The 18,629-nt window shown below is 26.0% G+C and overlaps 2 protein-coding genes across 2 annotated transcripts; one reads left to right on the top strand and one right to left on the bottom strand.

Moving 5' to 3' along the window:
- The first annotated feature begins 7,227 nt into the window (after positions 1 to 7,227).
- On the top strand, positions 7,228 to 8,625 carry LOC109801078 (light-harvesting complex-like protein 3 isotype 1, chloroplastic). The gene is made up of 3 exons (XM_020362063.3): positions 7,228 to 7,536; positions 7,783 to 7,920; positions 8,145 to 8,625. The coding sequence occupies exons 1-3, from the start codon at positions 7,290 to 7,292 to the stop codon at positions 8,384 to 8,386; spliced, it is 627 nt and encodes a 208-aa protein (XP_020217652.1). The 5' UTR covers positions 7,228 to 7,289; the 3' UTR covers positions 8,387 to 8,625.
- An 80-nt stretch (positions 8,626 to 8,705) lies between these two features.
- Positions 8,706 to 14,299, bottom strand: LOC109801077 (glutamate dehydrogenase 2). The gene is made up of 9 exons (XM_020362062.3): positions 14,043 to 14,299; positions 13,858 to 13,971; positions 10,597 to 10,818; positions 10,430 to 10,504; positions 9,986 to 10,102; positions 9,646 to 9,896; positions 9,347 to 9,422; positions 9,170 to 9,256; positions 8,706 to 9,091 (listed from the first exon to the last, which is right to left on the bottom strand). The coding sequence occupies exons 1-9, from the start codon at positions 14,148 to 14,150 to the stop codon at positions 8,906 to 8,908; spliced, it is 1,236 nt and encodes a 411-aa protein (XP_020217651.1). The 5' UTR covers positions 14,151 to 14,299; the 3' UTR covers positions 8,706 to 8,905.
- Between the last annotated feature and the right edge of the window lie 4,330 nt (positions 14,300 to 18,629).

Genomic DNA, 18,629 nt, shown 5'->3' with positions numbered 1-18,629 from the left:
TTCTCATATATTTGGTAGTATAGGAGTTTATAATGTTTGGTCTTGTATTATGAGCCTTAGTATTAGACTTTTTGGGTTTTAAGCTTATTGGGCCTAGTTTTGGGCTTCATGGGCCTTTGAGCTTTTGACTGCTTCTGAGCCTAGTGAGCCCAATGGGTTTGGTGGGCCTAAGGTTCTCTTTACTTGGGCTTTACATAGATGACCACCTTTCTCATATATTTGGTAGTATAAGAGTTTATATTGTTTGGTCTTGTATTATGGGTCTTAGTATAAGACTTTTTGGATTTTAAGCTTATTGGGCCTAGTTTTGGGCTTCATGGGCCTTTGGACTTTTGATTGCTTTTGAGCTTAATGAGCCCAATGGGTTTGATGGGCCTAAGGTTCTCTTTACTTGGGCTTTACATAGATGACCACCTTTCTCATATATTTGGTAGTATAGGAGTTTATAATGTTTGGTCTTGTATTATGAGCCTTAGTATTAGACTTTTTGGGTTTTAAGCTTATTGGGCCTAGTTTTGGGCTTTATGGGCCTTTGGGCTTTTGTTTACTTTTGAGCTTAGTGAGCCCAATGAGTTTGGTGGGCCTAAGGTTCTCTTTACTTGGGCTTTACATGGATGACCACCTTTCTCATATATTTGGTAGTATAGGAGTTTATAATGTTTGGTCTTGTATTATGAGCCTTAGTATTAGACTTTTTGGGTTTTAAGCTTATTGGGCCTAGTTTTGGGCTTCATGGGCCTTTGAGCTTTTGACTGCTTCTGAGCTTAGTGAGCCCAATGAGTTTGGTGGGCCTAAGGTTCTCTTTACTTGGTCTTTACATGGATGACCACCTTTCTCATATATTTGGTAGTATTGGAGTTTATAATGTTTGGTCTTGTATTATGGGCCTTAGTATAAGACTTTTTGGGTTTTAAGCTTATTGGACCTAGTTTTGGGCTTTGTGGGCCTTTGGACTTTTGTTTACTTATGAGCTTAGTGAGCCCAATGGGTTTGGTGGGCCTAAGGTTCTCTTTACTTGGACTTTACATTGATGACCACCTTTCTCATATATTTGGTAGTATAGGAGTTTATAATGTTTGGTCTTGTATTATGAGCCTTAGTGGATGACCACTTTTCTTATATATTTGGTAGTACAAGAGTTTATATTGTTTTGTCTTGTATTATGGACCTTAGTATAAGATTTTTTGGGTTTAGGGTTTAGGGTGTAGATGTAATTTAGTAGAATGGAAAAAAATATATTATTTTGCTTTAAAAAATTCGTGTGACAAATTTGTAGTTAGAACGGGCCGTTCCATTTTCAGAACGGCCCGTTCTTATTTAATTATTGATGTGTCATTTTTGAATTCGGAACGGGCCGTTCTGATATTGGAACGGGCCGTTCCGTTCCATTCGTCATGTGTTTTTTTGTCATCTGGAACGGCCCGTTCTGGTCCAATATTTATGTGTTATTTGTTCATTTGGAACGGGCCGTTCTGATTTCAGAACGGCGCGTTCCGAGTGTCAGTAGCAGCTGCGTCTGTTGCCACGTGTTTTTTTTTTTTGGGTAATTTTTAAAAAAAAATAGTAAAAAAATAAAAAATTTAGATCCAGTGTGGTAAGGTGTATTATGGTGTACTAGTTTAGATACATCTAAGGGTGAAAATTGACGATGCACCCATGGACCACTTGTGAAAGTGGTCCGTCAGAGAATTCACCTAAGAATAGTTAGTAACTTTTAAAAAAATATTCAAAGAATTCACTTTACAAATTCATGTCCCTTCAAGTCTCCTCCTTCCTTTGCCCCTGATTATTAGTACGAAGTCACTTTTAAGTCTTTGGTAAAAAAATAATCGAATTGAAGTATATATATATATATATATATATATATATATATATATATATATATATATATATATATATTAAGGTATAGTAGATAACTCATTTTTTTTAAAGTATGTTATCTAGGACTTTTTTTTTTGAAAAAAAAAATGATTTTAGTGACTTTTATGTCTCGTAAAAAATTAATCTTCAACTTTTAATTAGAGATATCCTAATACAAATAAATATGACTTAAATATATTTTTAGTCCCTCAAATTTAAGATAAATTTTTTTTTTAGCTCCTCAAATTTAAAATTGTTATTTAATTTTTAGTCCTGTAATTTTCAAAAATCTTGTTTTAATCTCTTAGTTCACTAATAACGTATTTGAAAGTGGCTAATTAAGACAATTATGCAATATCAACTGGATATAATGTCATATTTTCACTAATAGAGATATTAATAAGTAGAGATACTAATATAGTCTCTTAGAATAATTTTTTTTGAAATTATATGGATTAAAAATAATAATTTTAAATTTAAAAGACCAAAAATAAATTTACCCTAAATTTGAGAGACTAAAAACATATTTAAACCAACAAATATATATAAATCTTAAATCTAGAACACGAATCCATTATTTAGCCTGTGTATAGAAGAAAGAGTCATGAATATGCATGGCCTCCATTTAGTTATACCAATTGTTTGCTACTTTGCTTATAAGTTCATAAAGGTATAGTACATAAAAGTTATACACTTATTTGTACGGCATATATAAGGTGGCTATAAACAATGTTAAACCGTAAAGACAAATCATATAAGTAATGGAGTATCGATTCATTGACGCAGTACAACCAAACGGCTCTAGAAAACAAAGTTGGAATTTATGCTCTTGTACTTTACCAATACTCATTAAACATTTTAGCCCACTTCATCTCTTGGGCTACATGATACGCCCAAAGACCAGGCTTATGAAATTCGACACTTTTTTTTTTAATCTTTATACCTGCATTTAAAAAAAAAAAAAAGAATTTCCTAATTTCTTATGAAATATAATTTCTGTTGTATCTTAACACGATATTGTCAAAACACACAACAGAAAATAATATCAGTTGAGTATCTTAATAATTTCCATTGAGTATCTTTGACAAAATCGTATCATAATACATAATAAAGATTAATTTTCATTGCATTGCATTGCATTACAGAAACTAATTTGTGTCACATGGGGACCGTGAAAAAACGGGTGGGAGGAGGTGCCTGGAGAGGAGGAGGAGAAACAAGTGCCCAAAAGTAGAGGAAAGAGGAAGGGAAGAGATGCGAAGAAGAGAGGAAAATAATGAAATTTAATTATATAAATTAAAAAATTAAACAAGTTGAGGGAGGAAAACTAAAAAACAGCGTTAATATATTTTATAAAGCTATATTTTTTATCAAAGCAATACGATTTAATTTTATTCATCAGATATATATTTTATAAAAAAAGTTGTGATACAAGAATTCATTATTGATATTATTATATTATAAAAATAAGGAAATAAATACTAAAATAATTAAAATAAATTAAATCTAAATATTTGTATCAAAATAGATTTTATTTCTTAAGGATATTTAGACATATTTTCAACAATTCTCCTTAGTTAAATATTTTTATCATTTAATTTGAATTAAAATTTATTTTTTCTCTTTTTGCTTTTTTTCCCCCCTTTTTTTGTGGTTTTTATTGTAATTTTTTTTCTACATTTCTTTAGCATTTATTTCAAACTTTTCTTTTGAACGTGATTTTTCATTATTTGCATTCTCCTTCTCCTCATTTTTTATGAAAACATACATCTTTGTGCTCTTTACTTGTATATTCATTTATAATTGATTTCTCCTTCACCAAATTTAAAAGCAAAATTTCTGTCCTTCATATGAACATTGAACACTTCTTTATTGTTTATGTATTTAATCATACAATTTTTATCTTCAAATAACATTGTTAATTTGTAACCTTTTTCAACAATTGAACAACATTCAATAAATTTTGCTTAATATAAAATATTAGAAATATTAATTTTAAACTTGAATAACTTTTAATAACAATTGTTTCTTTGCTTTTTTACCGCAAAATGTGCTTCATTCCCCATTTTAACTTTAAAGATATAAGTTTTGTTGTGTTCTTTAAATAATTATTGGTTATAAGTCATATGTCAAATGGGTTTTACAACCACTATCAATGAATTGATCTTCTTTCTCTTCTTGTTGATTTTCCGCAATGTTGACTTCTTCTAGTTTATTTTTAGCAATGTTAGTTTCTTTTTGTTGTTCATGAAATTTGCATACATTTTTTACATGTCATAATTGTTTAATTACACTTTAACTATTCCTTATTCTTATTTTTGTCACAATTGTTGTTCTTCCATTTGGCTAAATAAATACTCTCCACAATTTCTTCTTGTCTCATAAGCCTCATTTGTTCTAATGCTCGTCTCATAAGCCTCCTTTGTTCTCTATTCTATTAATTTAATTTAATCTAATTTTAAAAGAAAATAAAATATTTTTTATCTCTTATTAACTTCGTTATCCAACTCATTTCTCTCTCTTATTAAATTCATTATTTAACTCAAATCTCTCTCACCTCTAATGATGACCCCCCCTCTCTCTATTTGAACAAATAAAAATTAATTAATAGAAGAGGGAAATGAGTTGGAAAATAAAGTTAATAAGAGAGAGAAAATATTTTTTTAAAAAATAAATTAAATTACTATAATACCCTTTATATAAATTAATAAAATCAAAAGAAATAAGTGATTTTCTTGTCCTAAAATTTTGGTGTAGGTTGCTAATGTATTCCAGTTAAAAAATAGGTGGGAGTATGTTAGCAGTCCCTATATATATATATATATATATATATATATATATATATATATATATATATATATATATATATATATATATATATATATATATATATATATATATATATATATAGGAGGGTTCAAATGACACCGGTATAACTTTTACTAAGTGTTATACCGTTCAATAACTTTATATTAAATGTTACACTTAATATAAAGTTATTAAGCGGTATAACACTTAGTAAAAATTACAGCAGTGTCATTTGAACCCTCCTTTTATATATATATATATATATATGTATTTATTTATATATTCTTCTAAAACCATCCTTATTTTATTTATCTTTCATAATTAATACACATATATCTTTTAACCAATTAAAGTATGTACTCTATACTATTTATTACTTCTAATTAATATTTATCTTTCTCTTAATCAATTAAAGTATATATTTTTTAAAAAATTTATAATTAATACATTTTATTAAATTAAGAGAACACACTTTAATTAAAGGTATTTTAATTTAAAAATAATTAATATATTTGACAATATGAGTTGAGTCTTATATAAATGAACAAATAATTACTCTAAATTAAGTCTTATAAATAAAAAAAATATAATATTTTTTAAATGTTAAGAATTAAATAATTGTTTTTTTAAGATTAAAAATAAAAAATAAAAAATTATATTTATAACTTTTATTAATAGGAAGGAAAAAAACGGAAGGAATATGTAACCTAAAAAGTCTTGGCAAACATTAAAAGTTTTGAACTGCATCCATTAATGAGTCCTCGACAAACATGGAAAAACTCATCTAGATGCGTAGCCTGACGATGGAGTAATTAATATCTTTGGTCCCATTCTCTGTTTCAACTATAAAATATTGACATCTCAATTAAATATGACGCTTGCTATAAGGGTTTTTGCTGTTCGATTTAGATTGATTTTTTATAACAAAAACTTGAAGATTAGATTGAATTCAAAAACACAATTGCTACTCTTACACTTACAATGGTTGTTATTATTGTCCCATTGTTATCACCGCTGGTATCACTCTCTTTGAAGTTATATATAATCAAATAAAATTAATTTTAGATAGATTAAATTTTTTTATTAAATATATTTAAGTTTCATAATTTTACATAAAATATATATTATATTTTTAAAAATATCTTCAATTATATTTATGTTAGATAGTATTTTTTATTTATTATTATAAAGATATTTTTAGATTAAAAACATTAAATAAAATCAATTTTAATAAAATTTATTTATATTTTAATCTAAAAAAATTAAATTTTTTTACTTATAAATAGGTCTAGAATTAGTACTGTTAGCATTAAAGTTCCTAACTAATCGAACTATTTTTAATATAATTTTTTAATCTGTTAAGATATTTATATTATATGACAACTTGTGATTAAACGATTTATTAAATTCAAATCTGTGTTAACTTAATTGAATTTTTTACATTTAAATTAAATGTTATTTTGACTTATCTTCTTTTAGAGAACAACTCTAGAGACTTTTTTTTAGTCAATAAACCTCATGATCAAAATAAAAAGTATTACTTTTATATTTTATAAATCAACTCATATATATTAAATATAAATTATTTTGTGTAAAAACTTTTTTAAAAATTTTTTTCGATGAGGAAACTTTAAGATTTTTTAAAATTTTTTATTTGATTTAATTTTATTTATCTTAATTATTTATAAGTTAAATTTTAATATTTAAATAAATTATCAATAAATAAAATTATTATTGTACTATGATATAAATTATTTATCATAAATCTAAAATATAATTATATATTTAAAAATACCTATTTAAATTTTTTTTAATATAAATTATATATTTAAATATAATATTTATTTATATATATAGTTTATTATAAATTTTAATACGTATAATAAATATTTAATTTATGTAAAATAAATTACTAGTTAAAATTAAAGTACATAATTAAAAGAATATGGATTAAAGTCACCCATCATTGATGGCGTTTATTTAGATTCCATTTTGTTAAAAGCTAGTACTACTTCCGTTTATATGTATAAAACTTAATTATTTAATTTAATAAAACTAAAAAATAATTAATTTATTTGATAATGAATTATCTACTTCTCTTTTTTAATTAATATTTATATATATTTTATCAATTAAAATGTATATTTTATATTATTTATTTCTTTTAATTAATATTTTTTTAATGAATTAAAATCTACATTTTTTTAAACTACTTATTGCAGTAAAACAGCGTTGCACTTGCATATGTCGGTTGATTCAGGCACTTCAATATTTACTAAATTTGTGGATCACACTCCAAACTGCACGTGGTTGTTCATTGATGTGTATCCAATATATCGCAACACGTAAGATCTACCGCGAACAAAAGAAAAATTATTGATAGTTGAAGATCATATGTCTATAATCCGAGTAATAACTTTATATTATACATTTACATTTTTTTTAATATTATTTAATTATAAACTAATTATGAATAATATGATCTACAACCAGCTAATAATTTCATGTTGCGGATTAAATACTCCCACGTGCCCATTTCTGAGGCTATACCATAGACATAGTAACCAAGTTTTGTTAAATGCATATAACCACATTTGTGCAAGCCATCAGTGACAACATTCATGGCCTCGTTTTCTCCTCCGATTCATTTCTCAACCGCACTTTCACCATCCTACTCCAAAACCTGTTTCACTCCCAGACCCAACAATGCTTTGCTTCTCCTCTCTCCCTTGAAGGTTTCACTTCACAATGAGGTTGAAACCTCTGATTCAGCTTTTGAGGACCCAAGATGGGTAGGAGGCACCTGGGACTTGAAACAATTTCAGAAAACTAATGGCAACACTGACTGGGATGCTGTTATTGATGCTGGTCAGTTTATCAATTCTTTTGTTACACTTTGCATAACAAAGTATAAAGTATTCCTTGTTACTTGTTAGTGGCTACATATTTACGTATTTTGTGTTTTCATTTTCTGTTTTTGTATTCGTTGCTTATTTGAGGGGGAAACACTTTAACAGTTAATTTAAGGACTAGTTCACATGATGTTAGTTTTTTTTTCTTTTCATTATTGTTATATTTTTTAATACACACTCCCTCATCTGAGTTTATTTCCAGAGGTTAAGAGAAGAAAATGGCTTTGGGGCAATCCGGAAGCATCTACTAATGATAGCCCTGTAGTTTTTAACACCGCCATCATACCTTGGTGGGCATGGATAAAAAGGTTCCATCTTCCTGAAGCTGAACTACTTAATGGTTAGTACTTAGTTTTGATGACTATTTTAGAAATTAGAGCCTAAAGTGTTTCAAGTAGATAAACAATAAAATCCTTCTGTCACTTTTTTTCGCCTTTTAAGTAATGCTATTGATATGATAATTTTTTACAATTTTTTTTTCCTATCATCTCTCTTCTTCTTGTCTTTCTCTTGTACAAATTTATTGTAAAAATACAATTTCTGATTTGTTTGAGTATCGTGCAGGTCGTGCTGCAATGATAGGATTCTTTATGTCCTATGTGGTTGATAGCTTGACTGGAGTAGGTGTAGTTGACCAAATGAGCAACTTGTTTTGCAAAACTCTTCTGTTCGCAGCAGTGGCTGGAATACTTGTGGTCCGAAAGAATGAGGACATTGAAACTCTTAAGAAATTGTGGAAAGAGATTACATTTTATGATGAGCAATGGCAAGCAACTTGGCAAGATGAAAACTCAAGTACTCCATGAACATATTAGAGGATTTTCTCATTTAAGAGTTAACCTTTTCTCTTATCTCTCTCACATGTCTCTCATCCTAGTACACAAAGAATGATCCAGAAATTTCTGTTGTGTGTGTGTGTGTGCAATTAAGGAACTTTCTGGAAAGGAGTATACTATAATGTATCTTGTGCCACTGTTAGCAACTCTTAAGAAACTATGTCTTAATGTTAATTGCAACTAGAGTTTAAAAATATTGATTTTCCATACTTTATCTGATTAAGTTGTTTAAAAGATCTAAATTAGTACTTGATTGAATATACCATCAAAGATCAACTTGCAAGGCAAGTAATAATCAAACAAGAGTGATTCATAAGTGCCAATCTGAGAGCAAGATATAGAAACGCATCTACCAGTATGTGGTTCTCAGGCAATTATGAAACTCAACTACTAAACTAAACTGATCAAATAACTGGAAAGAAAAGGATCCTAATGGAGAACAAAGAAGGAAAAGGCCTAAACGGCAACAACATAATTAAACTAGGAAACCTAAGCTTCCCAACCCCTGAGAAGAGTAGCTCGAGCAACACGGTTTACTCCTAGAGTGAAGGCTCCCATTCGCAAGTCACAGTTATGAATTTGACACATTGCCTTTATGTTTAGAAAGGCTTTGGTCATGTACTTTTTCAGCTCACGGTTCACTTTCTCTTCATCCCACATAAATCCCTGAATATTCTGCAACACAAAATTTTTTAATTAGAACTTTGCTTTCAAGTTAGCCTATGAGTGTTTTGTTTTTGTTAATCCCAATACCTGAACCCACTCAAAGTAGCTCACAGTCACTCCACCAGCATTAGCATATATATCAGGTAATATGATGACTCCTTTCTTGGACAATATCTACAAAAACAAATCACTTCCATTATATTCTGTAACATAAATTCAGCATATCTCATCGTATGATAAACAACACCAGGTCAATAACCATACCTCATCTGCATCTGGGTCAGTGGGATGATTTGCAGCTTCTATTATGAATTTCGCTTTCACATCAGAAGCATTGTCCCTTCAACAACATATTCAAATTAAGTTTAAGCCTCACCAAAATTAAAAATAAATATAACTTTTCTTAGATAAACAAATTTATTACTTCCTATTTTCAAAACCAAAAAATGAGAATAAAATTCAAAAGGCCTCAGAAAATGCACTCTAAATTGAGAATTTGAAAACTTAGTAAAACTAAAATAACATCAATGCAGATGATTTGTTATGGACATAGAGGTACATACTTGTTGAGAACTCCTCCCAAGGCACATGGGATGAGAACATCACATTCATGAACAAGCAATTCATCTGGATTCATGACATCAGCTCCCGAGAACTCCTTCAAATCGGGATTCTCTTCCTTGTGTTTCAGCAGAGCGATGATATCAATCCCATTTGGGTTTCTAATAGCACCACTGATGTCACTCACAGCTATCACCTTACCCCCTCTCTCATAAATTGACCTTGCAGCCCAAGTGCCAACATTTCCAAACCCCTATATACATACATGAAAGTTGGATCAAATCAATATCTATGTCACGATGAAACCATGGTGATGATGTTAATTGGTAAGTAAAGAAATACCTGGATGACAAATGTCATATCAGAAATTGATTTCCCGTATTCAGCAAACAAAGCCTCTGTTGCAAAAATCACTCCCAATCCTGTGGCAGCCTCTCGTCCCAATGAACCTCCAAGATCCTACACGACAAAAAAATTGAAACCAATTTCTAAATAGTGAATGTTGAGAATACATGTAATATAAAAGGTTTAATGATCATATACCTTCAGAGTAAAATCTTTTATATTGTTATTTGATAGAAAGTCATCATTTTTATGATTTTTAAAATAGTTATTGAATAAGTCAATAAATTTATCATGCATAGTGAGTTAGGATTGAGTGTCAATATGAAACTGGTTTCACTTTGCCCTGTCAGTGTATAGTATTTTTCCTTTTAACATATTAACATAAAGTATCATTGTGTATAGAATGCAAGAACAAAGGATGATTATGTATATTATACTTACAATAGGTTTCCCAGTGACAACTGCCGGTGAATGCCCATGAAACTTTGAGTACTCATCAAGAATCCAAGCCATTGTCTGTGAAATAGTAAACAATAGATGAAAGTGGTAGTTGTTGGTTTACATAAGAAAAATGGACACACCAGAAAGTGAGGGAATGAAATGAGAACCTGTGCATTAGTTCCCATATCAGGGGCAGGAACATCCCTCTGAATGCCAATGAGATCATGAATCTTTTGGGTGAAGACACGAGTGAGACGCTCCAACTCGCTAATGCTGAGGTCCCTCGGGTTGCACCCAATTCCACCCTTTGCTCCTCCATAAGGAATGTCTGCTACCGCTGTCTTCCATGTCATTAACTGAGCTAGAGCATTCACTTCATCAGGGTCAACCTGACACCAACAACACCACACAATATCACTCTTCTGTTCAATACAATGATATGTTCAAAAACAAATAGTTTTACATTTATAACTGTAACTTAGCATGCAAACGTAGAGAAACCAGAAACATGAATCACAACAATAGATACAACTACTAGATGACAAATGACCTTTTTGGATAAATTTATCGATAATCACTGGTAGAGGAAAAAAATAAGTATGTAATAAAAATTAAGTTTGTAGGTTCAGTTAAAATTAACTTTTTTTTCTTTCTTTTCCATACCGCAAACATCCTCTACGAGAGGGAATTAACTTGGTTTAAATGTAGATTTTGTTCAATTTTATAATTTTTCGAATTTTGTCGCTTAATTTTTCGTCCATTATGTTTCTTATATAAAAAAATCGTGATTTTAAAATTTTTTGTACATAATTAAGGCTAAAATGGATAACAAAATTTTGTACACCAAGTGAGGTTATGTTCTTTATTATTAGTATCAATGAAAAAAATTATTTTTTATATACATCCAATAAAAATTCATTTTACCATTACATTACATTAATAAATAAGATTGTGATGATATAGTATCTACTTATCTCCACACAAACAAAGTTTTATATCAGTATTCCATACATATAAATTAAATTCTAAAATGATTATTAGGGATTCTGGCTAATAGTTATTTCAACAAAACTTGGCACCGAACAAGGAAAGCAAGTGCCCCCGTGGACTGATTTATTTGTATTGAATATACATCTTCAATATCCCATAGTTATCCCTTATCTATTAAATGAGGAAAGATGGGACATTTATATTATTTAAGAAAAATATTAAATGCATTTAATTATTTAGCATTGAATGTTTATATTTTAAAAGAAAATATTAAATGCATTTAATTATTTAGCATTGAATGTTTATATTTTAAAAGAAAATATTAAATACATTTAATTATTCTTTATAACAAAACTTAATAAAATTAGAAGGAAAATAGAGAATAATTTTTAATTCTCTAATATATTTTTACAAACATCCCTACTTAGTAAATAAATAAATAAATAGTTATATTTCATACTAGAATGATATTAGATATAAACACATTTTTATTAATTATTTAATATTTACTTTATATTAACATATTAAAATGAAGACTTAAATATATTTTTAGATTTTATGAGAGGACTAAATTTTGATTTTAGTTTTTATAAAAAAAATTTATTTTATTTTTATTTTTCTAAAATTTGAAAATGTTTTAAATTCTCACTATTATGTGGATCATTTTAATTACTTATTTATTTATTAAAAAGTTAATTAATTATTTTAAATAGAATCGACAAATTTATGTGATACTTTTTTAGTATTTGACACTTCTAAAAAAATTTATAAACCTTTTCAAATGTTATTTATATACTTTAAAATGATATTAGCACAAAAAAATAATGACTAAATTTTAAAGGATGAAAATTAAAGAAATTTTTTTATAAAAATTAAAACCAATTTTTATTCATTTTACAAAGATAAAAAATAATGGTTACAAATTTTTAAAAGATGAAAAATAATTTTTTTTTACAAAAATCAAAATCAGTACTCACTCATTTTAAAGGATTAAAAATATATTTAAATTAAAAAAAAATATAAAGATAAATATCCTCTCAAAAAAATATAAAGATAAATATGACTCTTTTATCTTTTAAAGTAATGCATGCTTTTTAGAAACAACACTAATTAAAAAAAAATTATTATGAGAAATGACTTTGACACAAATTTATTTACACAAATTAAATAAGATAAAAATATATTAATGCATCATAAAAATAATTAGTAATTTTTAAATTTCATAAAACAATAAGTGTTTTAAATTTCATAAAATAATTAATATATATATTAACACCACAAAATATTAAATATAAGATGATTAAAAAAGTAAATTATATAAGACCTTATATATTTTATTAATAATAATCACAAATAATATTTTTATTCTAATTAATGTTACTATCTTTAAAATATCTTTTATTTAATTAAACAAATTAATAACTTTTTTTTTCTTAATGAAGGGTGATATATAAATTTTTTTTAAATAAATAACTAAATATTATTAATTATAACCACTAGTAGTTAAGTATGGAGGAGTTGAAGTAGTTAGAAATATGAGATCTAGATTCAATTTTCATTACAATCATCTTTGTAATCTTTCTTATCTTTGTCAAACAAAAATATTATTAATACTTTTCTTTATACATAAATTAGTTAATTTTATCAGTCAAAAAGATAGAAGGTATATATCTTAAAAAATATTATTTTTTAAATTCAAAAGTAATGATACTTGTAAAATAAAATTTTCTATTTAAAGAGAGAAAAACATGAAATGTAATAAAAATAAATGACACTGCGTAAAATAATTTATTCAACATACTTTTATTTTTATCTTTATTCATCACATAACTTGTTATATTTTATAACTATATATACATATGCATGTAGAGAGATCGGAAAAAAATATTATTATAAAAATTATTCTACATGTATTATCACTTAATTTAAAAATATTTCTTGTGATTATCCTAATAATTATTTTATTTACCTGTACCTTATTTTTATGTATTATCTCTTTAAAGAGTTTAGAATAATTTTTTTATTCTAATTTTAGTTTGCCTTTATTATTAGAAATTTGGAAGAAAGATAAAAAATTTAAAAATATTTTTAGCGTAATATCTAAATTATTTTTACTTATATTTCTAAATTTAAAATAATAAGGTACAAAGGAAAATGATTTTTAAATTTTTTTCCTCTTTTTATAATATAAACAAAAAAAAGAAAAAGAGTTACCTTTTCTTCCTTTCATTAATTTTTTTTCTCTCTTTCTTTCGATGAAACAAGATTTTTAATTTCTCATTTTTTCTTCTTTGAACCTGAATATAATTTTTTTTACATTATTAATTAATAAATCGTGTTCCTTTGTATATTTTAAGATGATAATTAGAAAAAATAGAAAAACAAAAACAAAATGGTAAGTGGAAAGGAAAGGAAAAATGGTGCATGCAGAAGTAAACCTCCGGGTGATAACGGATTCCGCCTTTCATAGGTCCACGAGCGTTGTCGTGTTGGATCCTGAAACCAATATACGAAACCAGCGTTCCGTCATCTTTTGGGATCGTACATTCAACCTGCACACAAATCATAAAATTGAATAAAATTAAAAAGAGAGATAAAATACAAGACTAAGATACATAGATACCTTGATCTCCCTGAAAGGAATGAGAAGACTCTTCTCAATCTTAGTGTCCAAACCTAGAATGCGAGCTGCTCGACGGAAGTTACGGTTGGTGGCAGCGAGAGCATTCATGGCGACCAAGTATTGAGAGAAAATAAGTGAGAGTGAGGAGTTGAGAGGATAGAGAGAGTTAAGTAATAAATAGTAAAATTGTGTGTGTCTTTGTATGGGAGAGCGAAGGATTAGATTAGAATGCAATCCGTGTGTAGCCAAGTATGCAGCGGCTACACCTATGGATATGGATCAGATTGAACGCAAACGTTCTTGAAGAAGGAGCCAGCGAAGCAATTGGTCCGCTAGCTACTCCTCTCTCACCGGATTTAATTATTGACTCTGCTGTTTTTTTTAATTCATTTAATTTTTCTATTCTACTTTTTTTTAATTAAATAATACAAAAAATAATTATAAATATTTTAAAGATTAATCATAAAATTTAGTTTTTGTTGTATGTGTCGTAAATTTTTAATTTGGTGTTTGTAGATAAAAAATTATTAAATTGATTTTTATATTTATTAAATGTTATTAATTTGATCTCTTATATTATTAATGTTATTACATATTGTTATTTTGATTCGTTTATGTATAATACATTTTTAATTTAGTCCCTATACATTAGTATTTTTTTAATTTGATCCCTAGATATAAAGGTTAAATAATTAAGAATATGTTGATCATGTAAGGGACCGAGTTAAGAATATACTGCACATGTAAGGATTAAATTAAGAATATATATGAGAGTTATCAATTCCTGAGACATTTACAAGCATAAGATTCATTTAATAAATTTTTATGTACAAATATCAAATTAAGAATTCACAACATATATATAAATTAAATGATGGGGTTATTTTATGATATTTGGACCTAAGCCTCTCTTTCATTGAAGTATGTTAGTTTATGGTATTTGAGTTTATAGTATTTGTCTGAGGGGATATTTTATCAGTGTTATTTTTGTTATTTTTTATAAGGTTATTACACAAACATACTCCACAACGATATTGTCTGCTTTAGATCTAAGCCCTCACGATTTTTCTTTTAGTCATCACCCAAAAGACCTATCTTTCATTGAAATATTTTTGTGTTATATAAGTTGTTATTTCTTATCTTATTTTATCGATGTGGGACTTGTTTGTATCCCAACACTAAATATATTATATGTTCACATATTTTAAAATGTTTTTAATTAAAAAAAAGTCATAAAAATGATTAAATGTATACACTCAACAATCTTTTAATGTATAAATAATATATTTATTTTTTATTTATCAAATTTACAATAACAACATCAAAGTTGGAACATAAAATTTTGTGCATAATATTTTAATCTCTCAATCATGAGATCAATCCTAGTAATACTAATGTTTAAACAATATAAATTATTACTTAAGTTAGCATATGAAATTTAAAAGGAAAAAATATTTAAGTAATAAAATACTTGGATTATCTCATCAAATTTGAAATTTTTTTTTTAAATAATTTAATTAAGTTAATTTAATTTAATAAGTTAATTAAGTTAATTTAATTTTCATTCTTTTAATTACATAATTTGATCCTTCCATTCATTTAATTTGATCTTTATTATTAAAATTATTAATGTGATTTCTTAATTTTCTAAAAATGATACAATGTGATTCGTTATTTTATAATTTACACCTTTAATAATTTGTATATAATGTTCTTACTAATTATAAAAAAATTCATGAAATTAAAAAATTATTTAAAAATTTATCACATTATTTCATGCATATAATATGATTTACAAAATATATATAAATTAAATATTCGATGTTAGAAAATACTATATCAAAAAGTCCAAATTTTATTAACTATAACGTATAATCATGAGTGTAATTCATTAGTTGAATTAATTTAATTTATATTTTACAGAAATTTATTGTGTGGATGCGTGCATTGATTTTTTTTTCTTCATTTTTTTTATAATAAATATTAAAATTATTTAAATTAAGATAATACAATCATATTTAATCTTTATTATTAATTTTAAAATTATGTAAATTATAATATTTATATTTTTATAAATTTTTTGATTATATATATATATATATATATATATATATATATATATATATATATCATAAAATATAAATATCATTATCATATCTTACTTTTGTAAACATAATAGTTATATCTAATTTTGTTTAAATATGTGATTTGATTATTTTTTAAAATTTTAATTTATAAAAATTATTTTTTTGTAATACATTATAAATTATCAATTATATACTTATATTTTATATAAGTTATTATTTATTTATATTAAATAAATATATTTAAAATAAATATGTATAATAAAATAAAATTATTAATTCTAAAATACTTGATTAAATAAATTTATTGTGGAAAAATAAAATAAAACTTCACTATCAATTTAGAATGAATTTAGATTTATTAATTATACATAGTTATATATTATAAATAAGAATGTGATTTTTTTATTTTCACAACAAATATTAAAATCATTTAAATTAATATGAATAGTCTAAATAATTTAAATACTTTAATTGAATATTGGTGAAGCGATGAATGCTAAAGGCAAGCAGGCAACGTGCTAAATAAGGATAGCAATGGGGCTCCATGAGAGCGGGTAATAGTAAACTCGCTGAATGAAAATTGGTCTCATACCCACCCCATATCTGCACGGATATCCATGAATTTCTTGAATACCCACAGATATCCATGGATATTTATAAAAATTTTAAGAAATTAAAAAAATTATATTACAGATAATTTTGTTTATATTTCAATGTCATTGAAATATTAAAAATAAAAATTCAATGTTAATTTTGAATTTTTGTTTAATGTTAATTTTGTTGAAATAATAATAAAAATTCAAGATAATCAATAACTTAAAATACATCAATTTCACAAGTAAGTTAAAGTTTCATCACAAAACTACAATAATTCAATCTTATAATTCCAAATGAAAGTAAACAACTTAAAATACATAAATCTTAGTCCAATCAAAGCTAGAAAATTAATCAAATTACATCCAACATAATTTTATAACATGCTTAACACATGTCGGTAACTTCATCAACCTCACTTTTGTAGGAAAATAAGATGAGAGAATGTAGTTTTAGGGTTATGTAGTACAAGGATAATTAGGATATTTAAGAAATAATATTAAACGGGTACCCGCGGGTATGGATATCATCATATTTGCCCCCGTCCCATTTATAAACGGGTAAAAAATTATTCGTCCCCATTATTCTCGGGTATCCAATTAGTCTATCCATTTATTATCCGTAACGGATTTTATCCACAGATACTCGCGGATGCATGTATTTTTGTCATCCCTAATGCTAAAGAGCTAGTTACTTGTTATCAACCCAATATTATGAATAGGGATGAAAATAAGTAAGACCTAAAATAGAGGTCTATGACCTAATCTCTTTAAAGTCTGACATAACTTATTTAATAAAAAAAAGTCAAGTTTAGATTTTTTAAAAAATTTATTGAGTAAATTATATTTTAAAAATGAATCTATTGGTTTTAAAAAAATAAGTTTATTTATCTAACTAACATTAATAATTTAAATAAGCTTTTAAATAAGCTAATAGGTCATATTATATTTTAAAAACGTCAAATCAAACTTATAAAAAAATTTATAATAAATAATAAGTTAGACTTATGCTTTAATTTTACAGAACAAACTTGATCTATATATTTAAAATTTGGCTTAACCTAACTTATTCTCATCCTTGGTCGTGAGGAGTTGTGGTATCATCTGGCGAACATTCATACCCGTATTCATACTCCCTGGTTCCTTTTAGGAGATTTTAACAAAGTTATCTCATCAACTGAGATTAAAGGTGGTGCCTTTTCTTTGAGGCAGTGGCAAGAACATTAAGACCACTGCTTAGGCCCCTTAAAAAAAAAAAATATATATATATATATATATATATATATATATATAGTAAATTAATTTAAAAAAATATTATTTATTTAAAAAAATTTATAGAAAAAAAAGTAATTTAATTTTTCTTTAAATTTAAAATAAAAAAGACATTAAAATGAATATACTAATTGAATTTCATAAAAATAGTATTATTTGTAAAACATATTTTGATAGATTTGATGGTGATAAAATCACACATTATTTAAAGATTAATATTTTGTTCTCGTTAAAAATGTTTTTTATTATTATTTTGTGCATATATTAAATAATTTTATTTTCTTATACTCATAATATATTTTTATCAAATTTTAAAATATAAAATTAAATTAATTTTTTTTACATCAATTCTAATATTAGCACTCAATATGGATATTTTCTTTCCAATAACACAGTCTATTTTATATACATGATATTCTCCTAGATATATTGGTTAAGGGACACAAGCCACCAATACTGTGTCAATCAATGTTGGTTAGTAATCATTAATTTGATATGAGTAGTATTGACTTGGGGGTATACTGAATTATGATTTTAAAGGATTTTTTTAGTTGAAAAAAGTCTTGTGAATTTTAAAAGACTTTGTAAGATTTTCATGACTTTTAAGACTTTGTAGGATTCTGCAAGACTTTAAA

This window comes from Cajanus cajan, chromosome 11 (genome assembly GCF_000230855.2).
Source record: "Cajanus cajan strain Asha chromosome 11, NIPB_CcT2T_4, whole genome shotgun sequence".
Classification (NCBI taxonomy): domain Eukaryota; kingdom Viridiplantae; phylum Streptophyta; class Magnoliopsida; order Fabales; family Fabaceae; genus Cajanus; species Cajanus cajan.
This window is presented reverse-complemented; position numbering and strand designations above follow the sequence as displayed.

Coding starts and splice junctions, on each gene's coding strand:
- LOC109801078 (XM_020362063.3), top strand. CDS start 7,290: ATGGCCTCGTTTTCTCCTCCGATTCATTTCTCAACCGCACTTTCACCA. Junction 7,537..7,782: donor GGATGCTGTTATTGATGCTG/GTCAGTTTATCA, acceptor GTTTATTTCCAG/AGGTTAAGAGAAGAAAATGG. Junction 7,921..8,144: donor TGAAGCTGAACTACTTAATG/GTTAGTACTTAG, acceptor AGTATCGTGCAG/GTCGTGCTGCAATGATAGGA.
- LOC109801077 (XM_020362062.3), bottom strand. CDS start 14,150: ATGAATGCTCTCGCTGCCACCAACCGTAACTTCCGTCGAGCAGCTCGC. Junction 9,423..9,645: donor TTGGGAGGAGTTCTCAACAA/GTATGTACCTCT, acceptor ATGTTGTTGAAG/GGACAATGCTTCTGATGTGA. Junction 9,257..9,346: donor CTGACCCAGATGCAGATGAG/GTATGGTTATTG, acceptor TTGTTTTTGTAG/ATATTGTCCAAGAAAGGAGT.